The sequence below is a fragment of the Watersipora subatra genome, chromosome 8 (assembly GCF_963576615.1).
Source record: "Watersipora subatra chromosome 8, tzWatSuba1.1, whole genome shotgun sequence".
NCBI classification, from domain to species: Eukaryota; Metazoa; Bryozoa; class Gymnolaemata; order Cheilostomatida; family Watersiporidae; genus Watersipora; species Watersipora subatra.
In genome coordinates, this window is record NC_088715.1 from 50,134,446 (window position 1) to 50,157,959 (window position 23,514).

Sequence of the window (23,514 nt, forward strand, 5' to 3'; positions counted from 1 at the left end):
TGATTATTGCATGGCAATATGAAACTATTAGTAATAAAGTTGTTTTAAACTTAACTTTAACTTTCATTTTTACCCAATTTTATATATATATATATATATATATATATATATATATATATATATATATATATATATATATATATATATATATATATATACATGTATGCTGTAGGCCTGCGTTCGTAGATATTATATAGGGGCAACAAAAGGCAAATTATCATAAAAATATTAATCAAGTTTTCGTTGACTATAAATATTAAATTTGTTATAATATTTTGGTGACCATCGATTGTATAACATATAGTTACTAATTGAGCTGTGGAAAATCTGAGTGGTGTTTGTGATTGCGATAACAACTCCGACTAAATTTCTGCTAACATTTGATGAATTAGACAGAGTGAAGTTGTCATTCCACAACTAGTCAGCTGGTTCAAGAAAAACATATATGTACAATGTATGCTATACTAATTATAATTTTCAACAACATATATGCTAAAAGAAAATCGTAGTTATTGTAGAAAATTGCAAAATTGTATTTCAATCAAATTTCTAGTCGATGTTTAAAATGGCTGTGAGCGCAACTACAACTAAATTTCTGTTTACAATTCCATGTGTAAAAGTGTGGAGTTGTCTGTTCATTACTAATGCTAGCTACTAGATAAAGATAAACATTTTATCTGTGTTACACTAATTGTATTTTTCACAATAAAAACCATAAAAAATTTTATGATTTTGTATAAAATATTACTCATTACAAAATCTAAATGATCTATTACCATTATGCGCATCTATGGTAATGATCGCCAAACACAAAACAACAACCATTTGAATTACAACTGTTAAATCACAGGCTATGTAAGAAAATATTTAATTATTTGAATCATCAATAAATTTGTGAGAGTTTAAGAGACACAAGCATTTTATTTTCCATATCACTCAGTAATAAACCCACACTCACTATTATAATAACTATAACTACCATTACTATGCCACAAAAAGTAGGCAACTCCAATAAGCAATGCATAACTGCAAGTTAGAGAAATCTTGCAGTAGTATTGACTTATTAACAGAAAACCCTTTTAGCAAGAAAATCCAGCCTAGTGTTGACAGGTCAAGGGTACTAGATTGACAGGCCACTCACTACCTTTTTTATATAACGACTTATATTCCTACATAAAATGTGAATTACTATTTTATTTTGATGTTCCGCTTATAGTTGAACACATAAAAATCTAACAGCTAGTGTTAGAATAATATGCCGTAGGTAGTTGTTAACTTCACTATAGGATTTTAACGTCATTACCATTAACTAGGACTAGTTTTAGTGAATATGTCAAGGTCAAGGTCAAGCTGAACTTACTGCGCGTCTAAAAATTAAGAGGAAAAGAAAGCTATGACGAACAAGTATAATTCATACTATTGTCTTCTCAGCTACTATTAAAGTACGAATGAGGTTTAGACAGCTTCACTACCTTTTTGTGAAGGCATATTCACGTAGCCTTTTATATTTTTTGCTGGAGAACCTTATGAGCAGTTTACAAAAACGAAGAGAGAGTGTAAGTTCTTCATGCCAGTAACTCTCAGGAATGGTAACAGGATTGTAAGACTTCAGGGCTTGTGGACACCAGACTTTTGTGAGGTTCAGATTAATCTGTGAGAAATAGGCAACCTGTAGCATGAAAACCATTGTTTATCAACAGTAAAATGAAGTTTTTACGATTGCCTTCTAAATTAACTTGTACTTTTTTATCAGTGACTTAATAGCGACTTCCTGCAAATATGACATATCAGCATATTATGCGTGCACAAGCACACACATGCACACAATCATGCACACACGCACATACAGGCACATACAGGCACACACATGCACACACACACACACGCATGCACGCAGGCACGCACTCACACACACACACTCATTCACCCATACTGGTGTGCACCCATACCCAAAAACGCACATACAGGCACACACATGCACACAGACACACACACACACGCACACGCATGCACACACACACTCATTCACCCATACTGGTGTGCACGGTTGCACCCATACCCAAAAACGCATATACAGGCACACACCCATACACGCATACGCACGCACACACACACGCACACACAGACTATTGCAATTCGGGATTTAGTGAAAGAAATTTGCAAATTCAAGTTTCTGAACCTTAGTCTCAGCTAAAAACCTAGGTATAAATTAAAATAATCACAGATAACTTCTCACCTCATCCCAGAAATAATAATCTTCTAGTTCTGGTTGTTTCCACCATGTCTCATTTAACCTGTCATACAGAAGCTTGTCTCCCAGGTTTACTTCTGGAGATAACAATGTTTTCCTGTTTTTTTCAGAGATTGGTGGTCCATGTTTTGGTTTTCCCACAACGAGTTTAGTGTAGAATATATCTTGATAAGACCAGCTAAATCTTTTCTTTAGAATGAGAAGGGAAGCGTCGTAAACTTCAGTTAAAATGATAACATCGACACTAAAAAGTACAGTGAGAAAAAATTTTTTTATCAGGATATGTCTGCAATTCTGATCAACAATTAATCAATGTCACAACTACTTTTAAGTTACTGTTTAAAAATTTAGACTTTGAATAATTAACTTAACGTTCAGATCTGTAAAGATTAATTTGCATAATGTTTTAGAAAATTTTATCAGAAATTATAGATATTTTTCATCATATTTGCGTATGTTTGTTATGATTGAGGTGATCTGGCTACCAGGATTTTTTTAGATTACAATTGACTAAATTCGATTACTGCCAAAATGCTCCGAAGAAAAGTGTGTGTGAAATGATGTCACTAGTTGCTGTCATCGCTATAGTTGATTTTGACTATTGCAATCAAGTTGCATCATTTTGCATTTCTTTTCTGTTGTTCTGCGCAATTATAGATGTCATGATTGCATTTTCTTCACTTGATACAAGCATCATAACCGAGCAATCAAGTTTGTTTCAATTTTACCTTGAAACCTTTTGGCTGTCAAATCCCCAAATACTACACACGATCAAAGTCGATAATTTCTGACAAGATGAAAACGCAAACGAAACAAATTGTCCTTAGAGATTAACTCATTTGGTCAGATACAAGAGGAGAAAACTCAATAAACTTAGCAAACCCATTTGATCAATCATACATAAAATGTGTATCTGCGTAACTGTAAAAATCATCTACAAATGTGATTGAGCATTTACAGTATTAACTATTTTTTGACGACATGGCTTTTATTGATCCGCACACATCAGTGTGTAAAAGTTTTAGTACTGACTGGATTTTATTTTAAGTTGAGCTGAGCTTGCGCCACAGTGAATCTGATTTAGGTATGGCTGTAGTAGCGTGATAAGATCAATCAATATTTAAGTACTACAGTTTGTTGGCTGGTGTACCTTGAACACAGTTGTTTGCGGTTGTTGCACACCCAATTCGAGAAAAGATTGCAGTTGTTAACCAATGTGTATATTACGTCATACAGGGTTGACTCATGAGCCACGATGGCATTAATGCTAAAGGATAATAATACAAAACCTACACTAAGAGTATTCACCTTTGTACCATCAGCAATGGTACAAAGGTGTATGGTATTCAGTGATTGGAGATTGGAGACGTATTTAGTGGCATACGTTTGTTCGTCCCGGAAACAATCCACCAGTAATTTCTCTTCATAGACTTAATCATACTAATTATAGCGAATTACTGCTTTAGTATTATCAGTAACGTATTTGGCTCCTCTTTGTGATTTGCTAAAATTTTTCTACTAGTGTTTATGACAATATTTTTACACGTGACCCCCTCTTGCAAATCCAACATGTAGGTTTAGATTTAAGACAACTACTTATAGAGTGGCATCAAGCGCTTCTTTCACAAAAAAGAAATGTTTGAATTTGAATTTTCAAGATGGTTAGTTTAAAGAATTGAGCTTTTTACTCGCAAGTTTTTGTCAATATTATTCTTGAAGCTATATGTTATAAAAATTGCTACAGTTGAAGGATAACTCAGCCCTCAACATTTAGGAATGCTTTGACTTAGCAGATAATAAACACATGAAGATTAATCTAACAGATTTGTGCAAGAACCCGAAGCAAAGTTTTTGTTTCTCTCATGGACAATAAACTCTTTATTTCTTTTACTGAGACAAAATAGACACACTTACACTTACTTAAGCAACTTACGTAAGCACAAACAAAAGCAAATCAGGAGTTCTGATTTGTATTCTGACAACTACAAAATAAAGAAAGCAAAAGTGCATTTGTAGTTCCCATGCACAGTTTTTCAAACTAGGGCAATATTAAACAGCGGATACAGCAAACTTAGTTGAATACATTTTAACTTTTTGATTCTAACTGACACTTCGCTGATTAGCACAAGAATTATTTTAATTTTTTTATTGATTTCTTGTTAAGGTGAATGATCTCAAACCCAGCTCACACTCGGAAGATGATATATTTTGCCACGCAAACTCACTTAAATGAGTAATCTTTAAACTATTTTCCCTCACTCTTCAGAATACGTGGATAGCAACTGTCTGCACCTACTTGAGGTGAAACTCACTTTGATATATATGAAGCTATATGCTGGTTAATAGCTGATAGATTATCCTTTTCTCTGTAGTCAAACCCAGTAAACTGCAGCTGTACTAGATGAAAGTATGTCTGGGCATTACCAAAACTTTTTGGCGCGTAGAGCAGGTTTTTATTGGTGACAACGTAATCAGCTGACTGAAATAAAAGAAATGAAGGTTTTATAGCAAGGGTTACGGATTTACTGCTTTTCCATCAAATAATTTTCTTCCTAACTTTTAAGTCAAGAGTAAGGCACTAGTAATTTTTTATTTTGAATAATTATAAGCTATGTCACATGTATGATGTAGAGTTCAATACAGTGCTTATATAGAAGAGTTTTAAAGTGAGAAGATGTTTAGTTAAAAAGCGATTGATTTTGAGCAGTTGGTGTGAACCTGAGACCAGAAATAACTTAATTAAACAAAATTTACAGAGATAAGTAAATGACAAGCAAAGTAATGTTTATGAAAGATAGTCATACATGAATAGTACTCAACCGGATTTGTTGTAAGAAAATTTGGCTAATGCTAAGTATTTCGGTCATTGCCATTTCTCCTGGTTTCATCACAACTTAACTCATTTGGAAGACAAAAACAACAAGAAGACAAATTAGAAAACAAACGAGATTAAAAAAGAAAAGAAAGTTTAGCTCATTGTTAAATACTGTAAAATAAATGGAACCAATTAGTGTAAAATTGTCACTAGTTGAGTCCCTACTTTCTTTTATTTGTAATTCTTGCCAGATGAATTTATGAGGATAAATTTGAGTCTTTTATGGTTTATTAAGCTCTTGTTTGTACGTATTGTAAAGCGACTACTCACTAAGAAATATATACGTATAACTGTAAGAGATTTTATCATTCTATGATACACTTTTCTGCAGTACCAGTCTGTCAATTATTACATTATTACACCATAATTCATTTGGAAGACAAAAACAACAAGAAGACAAATTAGAAAACAAGCAAGATTGAAAAAGAAAAGAAAGTTTAGCTCATTGTTAAATTCTGTAAAAGAAATGGAACCAATTAGTGTAAAAGTGTCACTAGTTAAATACACTTTTCTGCAGTACCAGTCTGTCAATTATTACATTATTACACCGTAGAGAACTTGAAGCAAAGTACTTAGCACCTTTAAAATCATTACTGCAATGAATTACGTTGTATTACGCTTGTTAATTTTTGGTTTTAGGGATTACATTTGCTGTAACTTATAAAATTCGAAAATGAAAATTCAAAACTGATTTGATCAAACGATGCTGTTGACTTGCAATATATTCGTTGGAATCCATCCTAAACAAAGCAGCTAAAAGTATTCTAAAATTTGTATAATGTGAAAGCGACACAAATCTTAACTTGACATAATTATTAAAGCATCAGTGAGTGGCAACTTAGCAATCTGACATTTTAGACAGAGAACTAGAGACGCATTTGAGTTTTGGCTTTAAGAATCACATTAAAAGTATAGAAAAGCTAGAATTGGTAGCTAGAGAAAATTAAAAGGTTTTCACTTTGGCCTTACAAAGTGTGAAAAAAAATGAGAAGGTAAGCATTTCTATTTGTTTATGAACCTCTGAAATGCCAAAATTAAGTAGCATGATTATCATATATAGATAAAATATTATAATTGTGCTTGCTTCAACTCACTGGTGTTTGGTGTAAAGATAAATTGTGACCAAGCAGTTTTTTCTTTCGAAGATAAGGTGTGTAATAGTTGATTGCAGAAAGAAACCATGAAACAGGTTCCCTTGCTAATGCAATATACTTGTAGTCCGGTTCAAGCACTTCATCCATCATAGTTTTGTTGTACAAAGAATGGTGTATGAGAGCTTCTGCACGGCCAGATCTGGGTCCAATTTTCCACGCTGTAAACAAAAAAAGACTTCGTTTAAAGAAGATAAAAAACTTTATGTTACATGTTAAATGTAAAAAGGTGAGAACTTTAAGGCACTTCACAAAGGCAGACCCATTTGCCAGGGTTATAAGCAATCAGTTTTATCAAAGTCAAAAAGAGAATTAATTCTATTTAATGAAAATGTAACAATACCTTTTAGCTTGTACATTTACTTAATCAGGTTTTTATGTTACAAAGCATAAACATTTATACTCTAAAACAAGCCAGCTGAATCAGCGATGAAGCCAGCTGAGCAAACAACTAAAGAAACTGAGACTTGGTTAGCCTAGTACAACAAAGATGAATGGGGCCTAAGCGGTGAAAGGAGCCAAGGATTGTGCTTATCAAAAAAGTAGGCGCACGTCTATTTAGAAAACAAAAAGAGAAAAGTGACAGTCAACAATCATGGATGTTATTCTATTAGAAAACATTGTTTACTTTAAGGTTTGTAGTGCAGACAAATATATTATTGATATCAACAAACACTGGTGTTTTAGTGTGGTCAAGTTGAAATTAACGACCCAGATTTTAAAACATCAACAAGTCTAGGTCATTAGAAAGGTAGAGATTGAGGGCATTAAATCCTTCATAGTACACACGCTTATTCAGATACTTAGTCGTTGAGTCTTATTAGAGTACCAATTATTACTTATAACGAAAAAGCTGTCAAACAGCACATCTTTTTGACACTGACAATTTGATTACTTATGGTATTTATAGCCTCTGCAAGAAAATGCAACAACAAGTACATTTTAGGACATGTTAAATAACTAAATATGTATATAAAAAAATATTTTAGATAATGATATAACTTCGATTGTGAAGGCTTTTTGAGAACATTAAAATTGCTTTGTAAACCTACAATTAGGACGATTCCAGAATAAAAAGGCACCACTCTTTGGAATCACGAGGTTAAGCTTGTACTGAATGATTCTTCTTGCAAGAACTCCAAACATAGTCGTGGATCCAGTTTTACTAACTTTGGTCATAGCGAAGTGATGAACTGTTGTTTTGGGAGTCACAAAATTGCCTAGAAAAGGTTAAAAATTTTATTTCTTACAAACATTCAGTGCAGTGAGATGGAATGAAAAAACCTTTCATATGTCAACAACAAAAATGCAATAAATTAAGAAGACTCAGTCAATATTTACTTTCCCAAATGTATCCAACTTCTCCTTTTATGTTTTTAACTACGGTTACAAAATCTCTAGAGGACCAAAGGTTAGTAGCAAAGGATTTAATCCCATAATGAAACACGAGTGAAGCAATTGGTTGAGAGATTAAAGATAAATGAGTATGTGCACACAACTTCTGAAAAATTATCCGTTAACGGCGTGACCAAACCTTTGTACCAAAATTTCTTCAACAAGTTTACTCACTTTTCTGTAGAGTCGTTTAAGTATAATTATGATACAAAACACATGTAAACCTACATTTAAATATGTTAGCAAGCCTTTGAAAAGTTACCACAATATCCTAAAACTAACCCATCTGATCGGATGACACATAAATAGACAGATTAATTTGGACTAAAATTGAAATAGAAACTTGAGAAGCCTTCTTTAATCAAAAATATGACCAGCCAACGAAACGCCAATAAGGCCGTGCAACAAATAGTATAACCATTAAGTCGTCCAACTTTCACGAGAAAAATGAGCACATTTCACCAGCCTATAGCATTGTCTAATTGCCAAAGGTTTCTAAAATAAACGTAAACTGTTTGAGGCGTAGACCCATTTACAGGTACGAAAATTTGGCAAACAGTTTATCAGCCTAAGTTTTTGTCCAATTACCAAAGGGTTTTAAATTATCTAGAACATTAGCCAGATTTCTTTACATATTATCTACAACCTAGGGCCAAACTACAACGCCCCTCTGTGACAAGAATATTTCTTTATTTCCCTCATTTTGCAGAAAACATCCAGACGCGTGAATGCTAATGCTTGCTTTCTATTACATATCGCTGTCAAAACCATTATTTATTCCACACAACCAACTTTCAAACTGTATATTACTCGGCAGCTTGCCATTTTACTTTTAATATTGCATTTCAGAGATTTAATAAACATATTTCATTATTGCTGTTGTTAAATTAAATTACGTGCAGTAGGTTAGGTCTACAACTTGAATTAATATTTATTTTTTGTTGTAAAACATAAGTTTGAGATAGCAGTAGGTTAGGTCTGATTTTTATCCAACCGCTTGTTTTGCATAATTGACCTTTTGAATTTCATTTCAAAACAACTTGACAACTACCATGGACATACAACCTCCCAAAACACTGCGTCATTGCAGTGGCCGTCCACGTGTCTCCCAATTATTACGTAGGAGGATAAATAGAAACTCCTCACAGCAACCATCAACTTCAAATGCTAATGTTCAACAACACGCTACTCAAAATAATAACAACAACTCATCTGATTCATAGAATTCTTTAGTAAATGTTGTAGGCGATGTAAATGACATGCACTTAGCAGCCCCTTTGTTTCCAGATGATGATCATGATTTTATGGACATCGTTGACCATGAAAATATTGCACCAAATATTGCACAAAACAATATTGCTCCCCCAATGCTGCCCCCTCCCTCACATTCCTCATTTTCAATCTTTAGATTGTCCTGATTTTCAAGAAATGCGTAACAACTTTCTAGGCAGACTTGACAACAACATATCACAGCTCACGTGTACTGGATGTAATGAGAAACATTTTATTACATACAATGCTCAAATACGACTATGTCATCCGTGCCAACAAGTTAGACCTGACGCTGTTAATAAATTCAGTGAATCTTATGATCTTAAGTTTTAAATGATTTTAATGTCAATAATTGTATGATTTTAAATTTACAACTTATGTACAAGCTAGGGCCGAACTACAATGCCCCTTTATGACGAGAACATTTTTTTATTTTATTCAAGTTTGCAGAAGAATTCCAGCCGCGCTCATACTTGCTTTCTGTTAAAGATCGCTATCAAAGCCATTCTACATTCAACACAACCAACTTTCAAACTGTGTATAGTACACAGCAGTTTGCCATTTTACTTCTAATATTGCATTTCAGAGATATAATAAACATATTTTCTTTTTGCTGTTGTTAAATTACATACATCACAGCGGGTTAGGCTTACAGCTTTAATTAATATTTATTTTATTGTTGTAAAACATAGGTTTGAGATGGTAGTCGCTGTCAATTCCTGCTGGCAACTACCTTTTCAACAACCAGCACTACCCTTTCTTTTTCGCATTATCACTTATTCCATTATCAGGTCGTGGGCTGTATGACAGGGTAATTTCTAGCACCTACAAGGCATTTAAACTTTGATTGAAAATAAGTTGAAAGACAGTGTTTAAGAAGGTGAAAAGGCAACAAGAGCTTTGCATATAAAATTGAAATAGGCTTCAACAAACTAGTTTTGTTGGGCGTTAAAAATTCTCTCAATGCAAAAATTTTAGTCCAAAATCATGGCCAAAGGGAAGCAGATGAGAGTTTTATTTAGCTTTTAATGATCAGCTTACAGAAACAAGGAAGCTAGGCAAAGAAACCAAAGATAAGCATAACAGTGTTGGCTTAGGCTTTAAAATAAGGTGGTTTGCATGTGGAAAGCTAGAAATAATATCAAAATTAAAAAGTGAGCAGTTGTTGTTCAAGGCTTTAAGAGGCCAGAACTAAAAGTAGGACATTTAAGCCTTTAATCTAGCTAGAGTAAAAAAGGGGTGTTTTAGGACTAATGAAAAGTTGAGAGATAGTGGAAATGATAATTGAAGCTTATGAAACAATGTGCTTAAGAAAGTCACGTGAAAAGGCAATTTAGACAGAGAGACTAAACACATATCTGAGTTTTGGCTTTAACCCTCTGAGGCCAATACACAGAAGGAATGGGTTGAAAATTTTCAAACTCCTTGGATAGACTCCCGATATATATAGGAGTGTTGTCTGATTTTTTTTCTTTTTGCTAATTCTCTGACTTGAGATATTAAATGTTGCAGGTTTCACAGCTTCAAAGGCTTCAATGCTATCTACATTACGCAATAGGCAATAGTATATATATATAATATATATATATATATATACTAGCTGCATTACCCGTGTTCGGGAACAGATTTACGTAAAGCAATAGTTTTATTGTGAGTTGTCTTTCATACCGTAAAACAACTCCAAATAAGCAATATACTGAAATTTTTGTGCTGATCTGACTGCATACACATATGCAGTTGTACATGTCAATAATGTTGGAGAGCCCATTGGAGATATGCAATGTATTTTACAGCTAGTCTACAATGCATCAGTCTCGAACTACTCAAATCGGCATTGTCCAAATTTTGTACACAGAACTGATAATGAAATTGACATTGCTAGGCAAACTGACGCTCTTCAAACTGGCAGTATGGAAAAGTTTTACATATTTTAAGAAATTCTAGAAAATATTTTGCTGTTGCACTGCTTAGCTATCGCCAGCTTTTATTGAATTGAGACTTCGGCATGCTTGAAACACTAATCATGACTCACCAGTTCTTCGTCTATAGCCTGTGTTTTGACATGGTATATACAAACTGTGCAGCAGTAATGTGGTTGTTGATAAAATTTATTATCAATAAAATCTACTATATAAACTACATATATGCCCTCTCGCCTTTTCAACGTAAGGTGTTACATCTGGAACATTTTTGGACATTCGTCTCATAAAAAAATTCAACCCTATGCTGTGTTGCATGACTGTAGTCAAGCGCGAAGTTTTCTGTCCATACACGGCGCCTGGTAGCAGCTGCTGTAGTTAGTGCATCTCGCTGTTGTTGCCGTTTCATCCGCTCCGAAAATTCAGCTCGGTGAGCAACTGTTGTAGCTAATGCATCATGTTCTTGTTGCCGCTGCATCCGCTCGGAGGTTTCTGCACGTCTGGCCGATGTAGCGGCTGCTCTGAGCCGTTTGAGTTACTGCTGGGGTCAGTTTAGTAGTCTCTGCACTTCTAGCGGCTGCAGCATCTATTCTGGCCTGCTCTCGATGTACCCGCGTTTGTTCGGCGGTTTCTGTTTTTCTAGCAGCTGCAGCAGCAGTTCCGTTGCGTTGTGGGCGTAGCTGCGTTTGCTCTGCAGTTTCTGCTCGTCTTGCTGCTGCTTCGCAAATTCAATCTCTATCTACGGAAATCAATCTGTTATTGCGTTTGTTCAGTAGGCTTTTTGGAAGGCATTGTACTGCTTCAAGCATTTCTAAAATTGAATCACATTGTGTGCTTTTTTGTAAGATACGCTGCTCGCTTTCTTCTCTCCGTCGCCTATCGCCAGACTCGGAGTGCCCGTGCAAGTTCTGTAGTAGCTGTAGTTCTGTAGTACTTGTAGCTGAAAAAAAGTAAAAGTAACTCGGCTGCGGAAGGAAATGAACATGTTTATTATCACCAACAGTGGCAAATCCAACGTTTTCAACCCTTTCACTGAAGTAGACTCATTCATGCGTTTTCTATGGTCGACTGCCATAGACACATTTTTGCGACTTTCCCAGCAATTGCTAGTAACTGAATTTTATTATTCGTTGATAACATAACCAACGATTTTTAAGACTTGTATGAAGTGACAGTGTTGTCCAAAGATTGCTCTGTAAAATTAGCCTAAAATTTAATTTTAAATCTTTGTTTGAGAATTTCCAACTTAACCCCTTCGGGTGCATGCACCACTATACTGGCTTCGGGTATATTCTTCTCAAGTTCATCAGCCAGTTTTTAGGCTTTGCGTAGTTGCATTACTCCTCCATCTATATTTAGAGCCTGCTGACAGTTACACTATATCTACAAAGCTAAGCATGACCTTCAGGCATGTTTGCAGACATTGGACTGGTCAAACAGCTATGGTCAAATAAAAGAATTTCGAGTAATTTGCGTTCAAAGTTCAACAGTTCAAAATCTCGATCAGTTAGTAACTACGCGTAGTAGCTAGTAGTTGAAGCGTATAGGCTTCGATTCAGCGATAGAAATGGCAGACTTCCAGTAGAGTGGTGACGAAGATAAGTTAACAGCTATGGAAGAGACTGTAGATTGCATTGTACACACAGTATAATGTTTTAATTGTTTGTTATTATATATACTTTTATACGTTTTCATGCTACCCTTAATAGTCAAATATGTTCGTAGAACACGAATTTTAATAAAACCGCTATTTCATGCTACTTTCAATATTTATTAGTTTTAATTTTTGAAATAAAGATAATACGATCAGATACAGAATTTTCTCTGCTTTCCAAAAAGTATAGGTGTTCTATGTAAAAATGGGAGTGCTTCTACGGTGAAAATGACTTTTGTTGACCCATGTCATAATCTGTAGAGCATCATGATTTAATTGTACCTAAATGCGAAATTGGATTATGCAATTGTACCCGAAGTGGTTAAAAACAACCATTTTTGTGTAAGTTGTGAAAATGCCACCGAGTTAAAAAACAATTACTTATGTTGATGACATAAACGATTCAGATTTGTGTGATTACACATATAATTAAAATAGCAATAGCAATAACATAGTAAATAGCAATAACATACAACAATACTAACCTTTTCGATGTAGAAATTTAGTAGGTAAAACGCAGTAGCAGTACCCGTGCAAGTTCTGTAGTAGCTGTAGTACTCGTAGCTGGAAAATAAGTAAAAGTAACTCAGCTGCAGAAGGAAATGAACATGTTTACAATCACAAACAGTGGCAAATCCAATGTTTTTAACCCTTTCACCGAAGTAGACTCATTTATGCGTTTTCTATGGTCGACCGCCGTAGACGCAATATTTGCGACTTTCCCAGCAATTGCTAGCAACTGAATTTTATTATTCGTTGATAACTTAACCAACAATCTTTAAGACTTTTATAGTAGTGACAGTGTTGTCCAAAGATTTCTCTATAAAATTAGCCTGAAATTTAACTTTAAATCTCTGTTTAAGAATTTCCAACTTAAAAACGAAGATTTTTTGTGCGAGTTCATTAAATGCGTCCGAGTTGAAAAACAAATAACTACTTATGTTGATGAAATTATAGCCATATCAAATTTTTGTGATTACACAGATAATTAAAATCCACAAATTATAGACACATCAAATTTTTTGTATAACAGTGCTTGTTAACATGTTGGCAAAATGAAGTATATAACCAAAACAAACGTTCTAGATCGAGATTGAAATTGAAAAAATAATGTATACATATTAAGCAATATCGACAAAATGGCTGGCAGTAGGCCGATAGCTAAATTTGTACACGGACGCGAGTGAAAGGGTTATGTAGTGGAAGTGTGGCAATTCATATACAATACAACATTGATTAAGAAATACTTACCTTTTTTATGTGGAAATTTAGTAGGAGAGAACTGCGTTTTCCAGTGACCGCAAGAAACCAACGTTCGCGTGACCTTCTCGGTACAGGTTGGCAGTAAAAATTAATCGCATGTAAATTACTACTCATTAACTTATTTTATTTAATGATTAGTACATTTGTATAGCTGTATAGGCAGCCGAACTCAGGACGGTGCTTTATAACACGGCAGCAAATTTACTGTTTCACACGCGCCGGTGTCGTTGGGCGCCGTAAAGAGGCACGCGCTAACCGAAGATGACGTGATTTTGAGTAAAACCGATGAATATGTAGGTTATGTATAGTACGTGTATTAACCGTCGATTCCCGTTATTGCCCTAGATACCTAGTAGCTGGTAATAGTCCGAAAAGTTCGGTACTCTATAAGGCGGACAATCAATCAATCAATCACACACACAGACAACGATTGCCGTTTATATAGTAGATATATATTTGTTTCCTCACCCCGGATACCCAATATGGGTGGTAAATTCTGCTCTAACTCGGGTTTCCCACCAGAGACGTGGGAGTTTGAGCACTCGCCCCAAGATCTTAGCTGATTTAACTATGTATATTTACATATACATAGTTATATCTATATATACATAGTTGTATCTATATCTATATATATATATATATATATATATATATATATATATATATATATATATACATAACTGACAGAAGTATAACATACTTATATATATATATACTTATTTATTTATTTATACTGTAAAACCTCTAATTGAACGCCATAGTGCTCTATTTTTCTACCCTTCTCTCGAGGTGGGGGTCTATTGGACATGGCGTTTAATTAGAGGTTTTAAGGTATATGTATATACACACATATAAATAAATATCTATATATAATACGTATTTAGGTATTTGTATAACATAAATAAAGAGCAATAAATGTACAGCGTCTTAAGTCCCAAACGTTGTGAGAGAAAAAAACAAAGTTGATCATGGTTGTTAGAGAAGGAGAGGAGTCATGACTTTACAAAATCACAAAAGGAGTCAAGTACTAACAGCAACTCATCAGGTTGAAAAGTATATAGATAAAAATAATTTTGACTTGATTTTGTAGTTCATATATTTTGTTAAAATAATTATATGAGTTACAGAGCATCAAATTTTATCTCTAGAAATTATTGTTTGAGGTGTGAGTTAGCGCTAATCTATTTTTTGGTAGCAATAAAAATGGGGGATACTTTGATGCTAATGTTGGTAATAAAGCAAATTGAGTTAGCAACAAATAGTTAGTAAAAGGGCTAAAGAAAACACAAGCTTATAAAAACAGAGACTGTAGCTAGAAATAACCATAAAGACCAGTAGCTTTGTTGTTAGCATTAAAAACACCTGAGCTATGGTCATTGTTTTTAAAAAGCTATTAAACAATATTAACTTATTTCCATAAACCTATTAATTATACGTATAAGTATAGTCACTATAGTATGGTGTACTTATAATTATAAGTATAGTTAATAGTTCTATGCTTATTTCACTATTTTGTCATATTTAACTTACTTTGTTATATTTATATAGTTAAATATAACTTTGTTATATTTCTAAGTTTTAGTTGGCTTCTATAAAATGTCTGTTAGGAGAAACATGCAAATTTCAAGACACGCGATACAAGCTTGTAACACTTACTATTGAGTCAAACTATAACTGCTATTTAGTTGAATTCTAATTAAGCTGGCATTCAAATAGAGCTTTTACAGTACTTATCGTTTTGTGAACAAAATCAAATTGTATATGAATATATATATATAGGTGAATAAAATACCTGATGGGAAAAGCAGGCTTTTTAAGACATAATTGTTATGTTTGTATATATATTTTGAATATAAAACAACCAAAAACATTCCTTATTCATGGCATTTATATGTTTTTACTCACCTGGTTTGCTCAGATCTATAACATTGAGATTCAATTTAACCTTCCTGTAAGTTGAGGACCTGTAAAAGAATTATAATCCCGATAGCTTCAGCTAAATTATATAGCGCTTTTTATGAAATAAAATAGTGCAGATGATCATGCCTACTGTGAAACACAATAGTGCATTTGTGCTGGCAAAGTTCCAGGCTGACCTTGCATTGGACACAACGTCTTTGTTGTCTGAGCATTTACAGCTGCAGATGCAGCTTGATTGCTGCTTCAGTAAAGTGATTTCAAACCAATGACTATTAGTAATGCTTCTAATCTATGAATAGAATTTGAAACATTGCAAAAGAACAGATATTGAGTGAGCTGGACTTTGAGGAGATAATAGGTATTTTATCTGTTTCTTTTTTATCTTTGCCTACACGTACATACCAACAAAATACATCATAGTTTGCAATGCCTTTAAATAGCTTCTAAGTTAGTCTGTGACTTTACTGGTTTGACTTTTACTTTTTACTTTTACCTGTTGGAAGAAGTATTAACAGTTGAGAGCATATCATAATTGTGGTATCATTGAACTGAATAAAATCTGTGAAAACTAATGCTAAAGGTTTCCAGATTTTATGGTGCTAGCGCACTCAGTAGCATGTGTAAACTTTGTAAGCAAATTTCTGCGACAGTTGATACTGCTAGATATCCAAGATGATGGTGAAAAAGTTTACACGGTATATACTAGTGCACTCAGTAGCATTTTTAGACTTTGGGTGCTATTAATATTCGGGTTGATAACTGACCACCTATAAAATTCCTACACACTATAGCAAATTGTGTCTATTAACATAACCACATCGAGACTTCTAGTTATGAAACTAATTCATTTCAGACCTTGTTTTGGGAATAAAGAATTTTGTAAGTAGAAACCGATTTTACTATATAAACACTTAAGTTCATTCCAAGCTAACTACTAAAAAGATACACCAATCATACATAATTTTTGCATCTATTTTTTAACCCTTCCCTCATAATGGTCGTCAACTAGAGGTGGGGTTCAAATAGATTTGGCATTCAAATAGAGGCTTGACGGTATGTATGTTACTTGTAGTCACACAGCTTCAAATAACCTGGTCATGAAATAGTAAAGCCACAAACTTATTTAGACATAAATTATAGTGTGATAAACTACTAACGTATAACATTTGTAAAGTTCTCATTTCACATTAAAATAAGATATGCTAGAATGAGGCTGTTCAACAAACTTTATTACTAAAACTATTAAATATATGGTCGATTTTAATATCATTTAAATGAATCCATAAGTGATTAGTGTGCGAAGTTTATTAAATTATTATACTACGCCTTTTAACATCAAATATACACAAAGATGGTTGGTTTATGATTCAGCGGTGCAAGCAACACGAGTTTCAAAGGTTTCTAGAAATTAGATTTTGAGAGTTATGAGAGTTTGGAAAACGGTGTTTCATGGATAACAGCCGAGCTTTATGTACAGAATTGATGCAGCAATACACATTTGTCTAAAAGTATAGAAAGAGACTTTATCAGGTCACTTTGGTGACTGTTACTAAAAAGTGGCTTTTTCTTGGAGGTACCATCGGTTGTTTTCACTCTGAAAAATGTTTGCGGATTAAATGCCTAACAGCCTGTTGAATTATATTTAACCTATGTTCTCCGCATTAAAGACATTGCTATATCTCTGAACTGAGAGAATTGGACTCTCAACTGAATTGGCTAAAAGCCCATTTTACTTTATTTAGCCTGTTTTCCTATAACTCTTTCGCTACCGTGAGTCTATGCATTGGCTTTCGTGGTAATAGAAGTACAGACAATAAGCCGATGAATCATCTCATCGATAGCATTTCTCTTTTCTTTTCAATACAAAGCCTACACATTAGCTAGACTCATCGAATTTTGTCTCCATTGAAACAACCTTGTTGCCAATCACCTGCAACCAATCAAAAGTATTTTTACTAAGCAATTCCATTACTATTTATTTTTCAAAACGGGAAACCAGATCGTTATTTTCATGGCAATAAGAAATTCACCGCATTTGTTCAATGCAAATGAAGCATCAGAAATTTTGTGAGAGTTGATTCAGTAAAGATTTTGTACTTATCTTGTAGAAAACTTGGTTGTGAAAAAAATACAAATTACAGTAAAACAATATCTGCCTTGATTTTTGAGATATTGCATAAATACGAGCAGTATATCAATTTTCCGAAAACCCGTTTGAATTAATTTGGTCAGAATAGCGATTTTAGCGCAGTAAGGAAAGAGTTAAAAAAATCTATTGCGATATTCTGTCAAATAGATGTCGTAACTTTAAATGTGAGACCCATACTACAGTATATAGTTCGCTTATCGCACTTCAATTGTAAACGTACACAATAAGATTCGAATTCTGTTAAAACGTATTCAAAAAGATTCTCCTAAAGTTGGCCCGCTTCATTATCTTCAGGCTATGGAGCTGCGGAACTGCGGAACTATGGAACTACGAACTACGGAACTACGAAACTATGAAACCGTGGAACCATGGAACTATGGAACCACAGAACTACGGAACTATGAAACTACAAAAATGCGGAACTGTGGAACTAAAGAATTAAGGAACCGTAGTTAATTTCCTATGATATGATTATAAAAGTTTCCATAGAAAATTTAAATGAATTAAAAGCTTGATGGCTTAAATAATTGCATTTGCCTATTTTACATTTTTTTCATAGCACAATTCAAAAAGTTTGAAAGATAATATGTATAAAACTACTTTGTTTAAAAATAATTGTAGCATCAGAAAGATTTAATCCTTAGTTTACCAAAACCAATAATGTCGTAATAAAATAGTTGTTTCGGCGGACCAATCCTGTAAATTCCTGACAGAATTCAGTATTCGATAGACCTTTTTTAAATCCTTTTATTTATTTAGGAATTTGCATTATAACTTATAATTATTGACTTGAGCAATTATGATAGGCTTTGTAATACTACTTTGAGGCTATAAATAGGACATATTACGCATGTGCAATAAGTACACGTTGCAACAATTTGATCTTTCTTTATAGAAAGCTGTCCAAGCTATTCAGTTATCAAACTTTTCTGCAATTTAGCAGTCCATGAATTGCGGTTTCTGCTTGTAATAAATGTTGCTTATCTTTTACTGATTCACCAAATGTGTGAATACAGGTTCACATCTCAATTCTTCTTGTAAACAACTAGTCATTTGTTGCTGTAAACGGCAGCAAGCATATGAATCTGTGCTTTGAGTTCGTATGCAACCTTGTTACATTAATCTATATAGCTTCAAGAAATGCATTGAAATTTGACAGAAAACTATCATAATTATAGTTATTCAGAACTTAGGCTTTAAAGTCTTACCAAGTTGACAGGAAGACAAAATCTCAGTCTGAAAAAAAACTTCTCAGCTTTTCAATGCATATTCATTCATAGTTTTATGTCAATTTGCATCTAAGTTATAGCAGAATTTGAGCAGCCATGTTGTGCAACCCTCTTGCACTGCTCATCGGGATTGCGTTATGAGCATTTCGAAAATTTGCCCCCGCAATGCATCGGAGCTCTTAACTCCATTTTCAATGCACTTGGACTACCAATTTCTTTGGTGAACTTTTGCAAACGTATTAATCCACGCTATTAATTACCATGGAACATTTTCACAGAGTTATCGCTTCTAAAAATGTATTTGCTTTTGACATTTTATAATAAAAGGTGATAGTGTTAACAAATCAGAACTTTGACTGAAATATTCACAGGCAATGTGCAAATAACAAATTGCTGTCCGTAGAGACATTTCTAAGCTTTCCAATACATATTCATTTATAGTTACATGCCAATTTGCATGTAAGTTATAGCAAACTGTCAGCAACCATGTCAGGCGTCTATTTTGCATTGGTCATTGAGGTCATGCAATGAGAATTTCAGAAGGCGTGCCCACAATGCATCAAAGTTCATAACTCTACTTTCAATGCACTTAGACAACTTTTTTTGCAAATTGTTGTAAACTTATAAATTCATGCAGGTATTATTTATGCAACATTGTCAATTAAATTTATTTATTAAAAAAATATAAAGGAATTTAGCATATTACATTATTACATGGAATTAAAAAATAAAAAATTTATACCTTTAACCAATTGGGACTTGTGCTGTAAAGTATTTGCAGGCTATCTACCAAGAAGAATATCAGCTTGTAGAGAAATCTTTCACTTGCTTTCCTATGCATGTTAATTTATGTATCTGCCACAATTTTGATGAAAGTTACTGCAGTTTTTATGCAGTCATGTCGAAGACTAAAATCGCCCTAGTAGTTGGCTCGGTACGCTGAAGACTTTCTCGCTGTAAGCACTCAGTAGCAAAAGGGTTAAGTGCCAAAGCGCTGGCTAAAGCTCCTTTTTAGTATAAATATTCATAGCAAACTTATTTTGTTTAGGTTCATACTGCTAAAATAATGAATACCCCAATGTAAATCTTGGTTAAAACTGTTGCCCCTAACTCTCATCTTTTTCCAGCAACTAGAGCAACTTCAAAATTCCTTGATCTATTTAGTGGGTACGAGGCGTTTGACTAATAAGAGCCTAAAAATAACTTACTGGTATGAATAATATGATGCTAGAAGTCCAAAAATAAGAGCAGCGATTCCAATATAACACTTTCTCCAACTAGTAATCCTTGCCATGGTTTACAAGAAGATATAATCTACCTACTATCACTAGCGTCTGTTATAGACTAACAACGCCCTGTTGGTCAAAAAAGCAGGGCTTTGTTTACAGCTTAATAAAAATGGACAGTGTGAATAAAACCATTATAGGGCTATCGATTAGCTGTTCATGTTTTATGAACATATATCATGGCTTACAACAGCTTCATAACTTGTTAAGCAATGCAGTGAAGCGTTACAATTAGTTGATCGCTAGGAATTGTAAAGGCTTGAAGGGTAACCAGTAGGACCTATAACAATTTGCATTGCTAGAACTGTTGGTAGGGTTTGACTTTACGGATGCTTGGCTTTATTTCAGCATTGACATAGACACATCGTGAAGTCTGAAATAATAGAATAAAACTCTACAGCGAACTACATATTACTGCTTACTACTTACTTATTGGGTTTAGAAAATTCCATGCAATGTACAGGCATAATGCAAAACTTCAGAATTATAATAGACTAAAACATGGTAAAAATAGTACAATATTGTTAAACTGCTGTGAACACACGAAATGAAATATAATAGTAATACATGATAAAAGTTACGTACCTTTTGCCTCCTCTATTCTAGCATGAAGTACGTAGGATAAAACATTAGTGAAAAGGTTGTATATGTTTATAAAAGGCTTGTATAAATTCAGAATTGACTGATACTACTGCACTCTAGCACTGCTGTACAAGTTGATTGCGAGTTTTGGCGGCAATGGTAACGATATAAAAATACTAATTAATATTTACTCTCATTGGTCCCAACAGTTATGGTCTCATATCCCGAGCCAATCACGACGCGAGAGAAAGCCCGCCAGAAATAAACTCCAGAGTGATGTAACAACAGCACTCCGATGCATCCCTGGTGGTCAAGGTTTTATTGTTTTAATTAAGGCACTAGCAGCATAGGAAGGGAAAGTCTAATTATTACTAGCAAGTGAATAAACTATAAGAAAAAATTACCAAGAGTAAAAGTAAGGCTGTAGAAGGCCTAGCTAAAATACAGTAGTCCTTTACACTCCCCCCAAAATTTAGGAAAAGTGACTGAAATTTCCTTAGCATACACCCAGTCTACAACAAAAATGATACATAACACAAGCAAAACTAAATAGAATTATGCAAAAAGCCATTACTAAACATGAAATAAAGAAAGACAAATCAAAACTTATTACATCAGCTTAACCAATTTTTGTACTGGTCTATGAAGTACAGATGGCTTGTCCATTGGTACTCTTTTTCGATCCAGAAGCTGGTTGCCCACTCTTATTGTTGCGCTCCTCACGAGTCCGCCCTTGCCAGGGTGAACCTGATTGACGATGCCCATCTTCCAGAGGTTTCTGGGTTGGTCAGGCTCTACAAGGAGAACCATGCTGCCCTGATCTGGCAAAACCCAATAATTGACATTTTTTTCAAAATTGACTTTTCTCTTGATTTGGCCTGTTTTCTGGTTAAAAATTCATGTCACAAAATTTTATATGTCAAATCCTACCAGAAGTGTGATTTTCATGCATGGCATAACCCAATAACTCAATATCACCAATGGTATTCATCTGGCAAAACCCAACAATTGGGCTTGTTTGGTTATGATTGGATGACAGCATGCTGCCCACTGTAATTGTTGTGTTCTGCCACAGTATAAAACAAAATGATAGCTTTAAACTGAGCAGACAATACAAACAACTTACACTTGTGCACTTCTAATCTTGTTTATTCACATCAATTTAAGTTTGTTCAGTAGATCAGATTATCATACATCTCATTGATTACCCAAGGATTAAAGTGGTTTATCAGATCAGTTACTATGGCTTTACGTACATCAAGCAGAGACTGTGAGTATCCTGTTTTATTTCTTTATGTTGTTTTCATTCATGCTAACCATTGGTATAAATATTTTAATATTACATCTTAACTAGTGCCAACGCAATGTCACACATACTCGTACGCAACGCAATGTAGGATAACTAGCCAGTAGACCAACAATGTTTATCTAATACTGGTTGTCGGTGTGGGATTAACTGTATTTATTGGTCTCGGTGGCAATTCTATTTTCACTCATGTCACCAAGAATGAACGCTCAGATATTACTTTTTTATATCAGTTGTGAGGTATTTAAAATTGCAAAAAGTAATTATGTTACCGACACCTTATCTTTTATATTCATCATTATTTGCAGACATTCTGGACGAATTCGTGACACCGCCTAAAAAACGCTGCTGCACTGATGAAGAAAAGCGAAAAAGAGATGTTGAAAAACACAAACTCAGACCTCTGTGCACATGCACAAAGCTAAACTGCCATGATAAGATAGCTCAAGAAACCCGAATCAACACATACTCAGCTTTTTGGCAGCTAACTAAGCAGCAGAGAGACATTCAGATGTTTAGCCTCCTAAATGTGACTGAACCAAAAACATTGAAGCGGGATGCTTCTTCTAACCGTGACCGAACCGTCACATGCCACATTAAAGATCCTTCTGGTGCAAGGCAGAGAGTGTGTAAAACATTCTTTCTGAGCACACATGGATACCTGAACACATCGAGCATCATCAACGACATTCTCACCAAAACTCCGATAGGCTCACCCTCCCCAACACCAGATGCACGCGGTGGAGTTCGTGAATCACACCAGGTGAATAAAGATGCTGTGGTAGCACACATCTTAACATTCAATCCTGCCTTGCCCCATTACAGACGAGCCCATGCTCCAAAGCGTTTCTACCTGCCACCAGAGCTAAAGTCCAAGAGATGGTCAATGACTACCATGAAAGCTCTGATACACCAGTGAGTTATTCAACCTATCTCCGAGAAATCAGAAAACTGAACATCTCTTTCACCCGCCTCTCCACAAAAGAGTGTGAAATGTGTAAGAGACAGGCTTTATCACACACAATAATTGCTGGAAGCCGTGAATGTGAAACTAACTGCGAAGCATGTGTGAAACAGGCAAAACATGATGTCCTGAAAATAGCAGCGAGAAACGCATACAAGTCTGAGAGCCACCAAGTGAAAGCAGACACCATGGTGAGAAGTGTAGACTTACAGAAAGTCATCATGCTACCTTGCATGCCAGGTGTAAAGTCTGCCTGCTTCACCAAGCGACTGGTGGCGTTTCATGAAACGTTTGCGCC

General features: G+C 34.5%; 1 protein-coding gene across 1 annotated transcript; it reads right to left on the bottom strand.

Moving 5' to 3' along the window:
* Nucleotides 1-661: 661 nt before the first annotated feature.
* On the bottom strand, nucleotides 662-20,396 carry LOC137401936 (galactose-3-O-sulfotransferase 3-like). Its single transcript, XM_068088408.1, has 7 exons — nucleotides 20,287-20,396; nucleotides 15,686-15,744; nucleotides 7,330-7,497; nucleotides 6,221-6,438; nucleotides 4,564-4,730; nucleotides 2,237-2,495; nucleotides 662-1,669 (listed from the first exon to the last, which is right to left on the bottom strand). The coding sequence occupies exons 1-7, from the start codon at nucleotides 20,370-20,372 to the stop codon at nucleotides 1,469-1,471; spliced, it is 1,158 nt and encodes a 385-aa protein (XP_067944509.1). The 5' UTR covers nucleotides 20,373-20,396; the 3' UTR covers nucleotides 662-1,468.
* Nucleotides 20,397-23,514: the final 3,118 nt, after the last annotated feature.

What these genes read in the sequence shown, in the direction of transcription:
- LOC137401936 (XM_068088408.1), bottom strand. Translation starts at nt 20,372, where the DNA reads ATGGCAAGGATTACTAGTTGGAGAAAGTGTTATATTGGAATCGCTGCT. An exon ending in GCATCATATTATTCATACCA is followed by an intron (nt 15,745 to 20,286) that starts GTAAGTTATTTT and finishes ATTCTTTTACAG; the next exon opens with GTCCTCAACTTACAGGAAGG. An exon ending in TATAGATCTGAGCAAACCAG is followed by an intron (nt 7,498 to 15,685) that starts GTGAGTAAAAAC and finishes AACCTTTTCTAG; the next exon opens with GCAATTTTGTGACTCCCAAA.